Source organism: Nothobranchius furzeri, chromosome 7 (genome assembly GCF_043380555.1).
Source record: "Nothobranchius furzeri strain GRZ-AD chromosome 7, NfurGRZ-RIMD1, whole genome shotgun sequence".
Taxonomy (NCBI): domain Eukaryota; kingdom Metazoa; phylum Chordata; class Actinopteri; order Cyprinodontiformes; family Nothobranchiidae; genus Nothobranchius; species Nothobranchius furzeri.
The window spans coordinates 45419047-45419631 of NC_091747.1; the positions used below are offsets into that span (position 1 = coordinate 45419047).

The 585-nt window shown below is 37.8% G+C and overlaps 1 protein-coding gene across 1 annotated transcript in view; it reads right to left on the reverse strand.

Annotated features, from left to right (window-relative positions):
- Nucleotides 1–295, reverse strand: part of LOC107382556 (B-type lectin plumieribetin) — a 764-nt gene extending 469 nt beyond the window's left edge. The window contains exons 1-2 of the mRNA XM_015954729.3: nt 210–295; nt 1–92 (exon numbers count right to left, since the gene is read on the reverse strand). The exon at nt 1–92 is cut by the window's left edge and continues 2 nt beyond it. Of these exons, the coding sequence (XP_015810215.1) occupies nt 1–88 (88 nt within the window). The 5' untranslated portion in view covers nt 89–92; nt 210–295. The remainder of the gene's footprint in view (nt 93–209) is intronic.
- Nucleotides 296–585: the final 290 nt, after the last annotated feature.

A 585-nucleotide genomic window follows, 5' to 3' on the forward strand; every position in this document is an offset into this window, starting at 1 on the left:
GGAAAACTGCCTTCCACTGTCCATTGTTGGACACGAGACTGTCTCCTCTGTGGAGTTCTTCCAGTCTTGTCAAGAAGTTTCTGCTCATTTTTCTGAAAAAGGAAACAAAAGTTCATCTAAAAGACTTGGCAGGTTGATAATAAAAGTGATAAAACAATCTGTTGATGCACAATAAAGCATCAGTTATCTTTAATGACAGAATTACTCACAGCTCTGATTGTCCTGCAGCAGTCAGTCTAAAGGGTGTGATGCTGTTCAGAGTCGAGCCTTTTTATATTGTGGAAGGTGGAGGGGGGGTGGGGGGTTGAGCTGAATACATGTCCTATCATGTTCAGCTTCACCTGTAAAATTAAAACCAATAACACATTATTTTTCCCCACATCTGTGGGTCTTTTATCACGCAGAAACTTGTTGCATCAATTATTTGAAAGCAGGAAAACCAGTATACCTGTAGGGCAGGTTGTTGAGAAAAACAACACTGAAACGACACATGAACATTTTCTTTAGGCCTTTTATCGCTGGAAGGTTATTAAAAAAGATTCAATTATTTGTTATTTCTTATGTCATATAAACAAAAATTCAAAA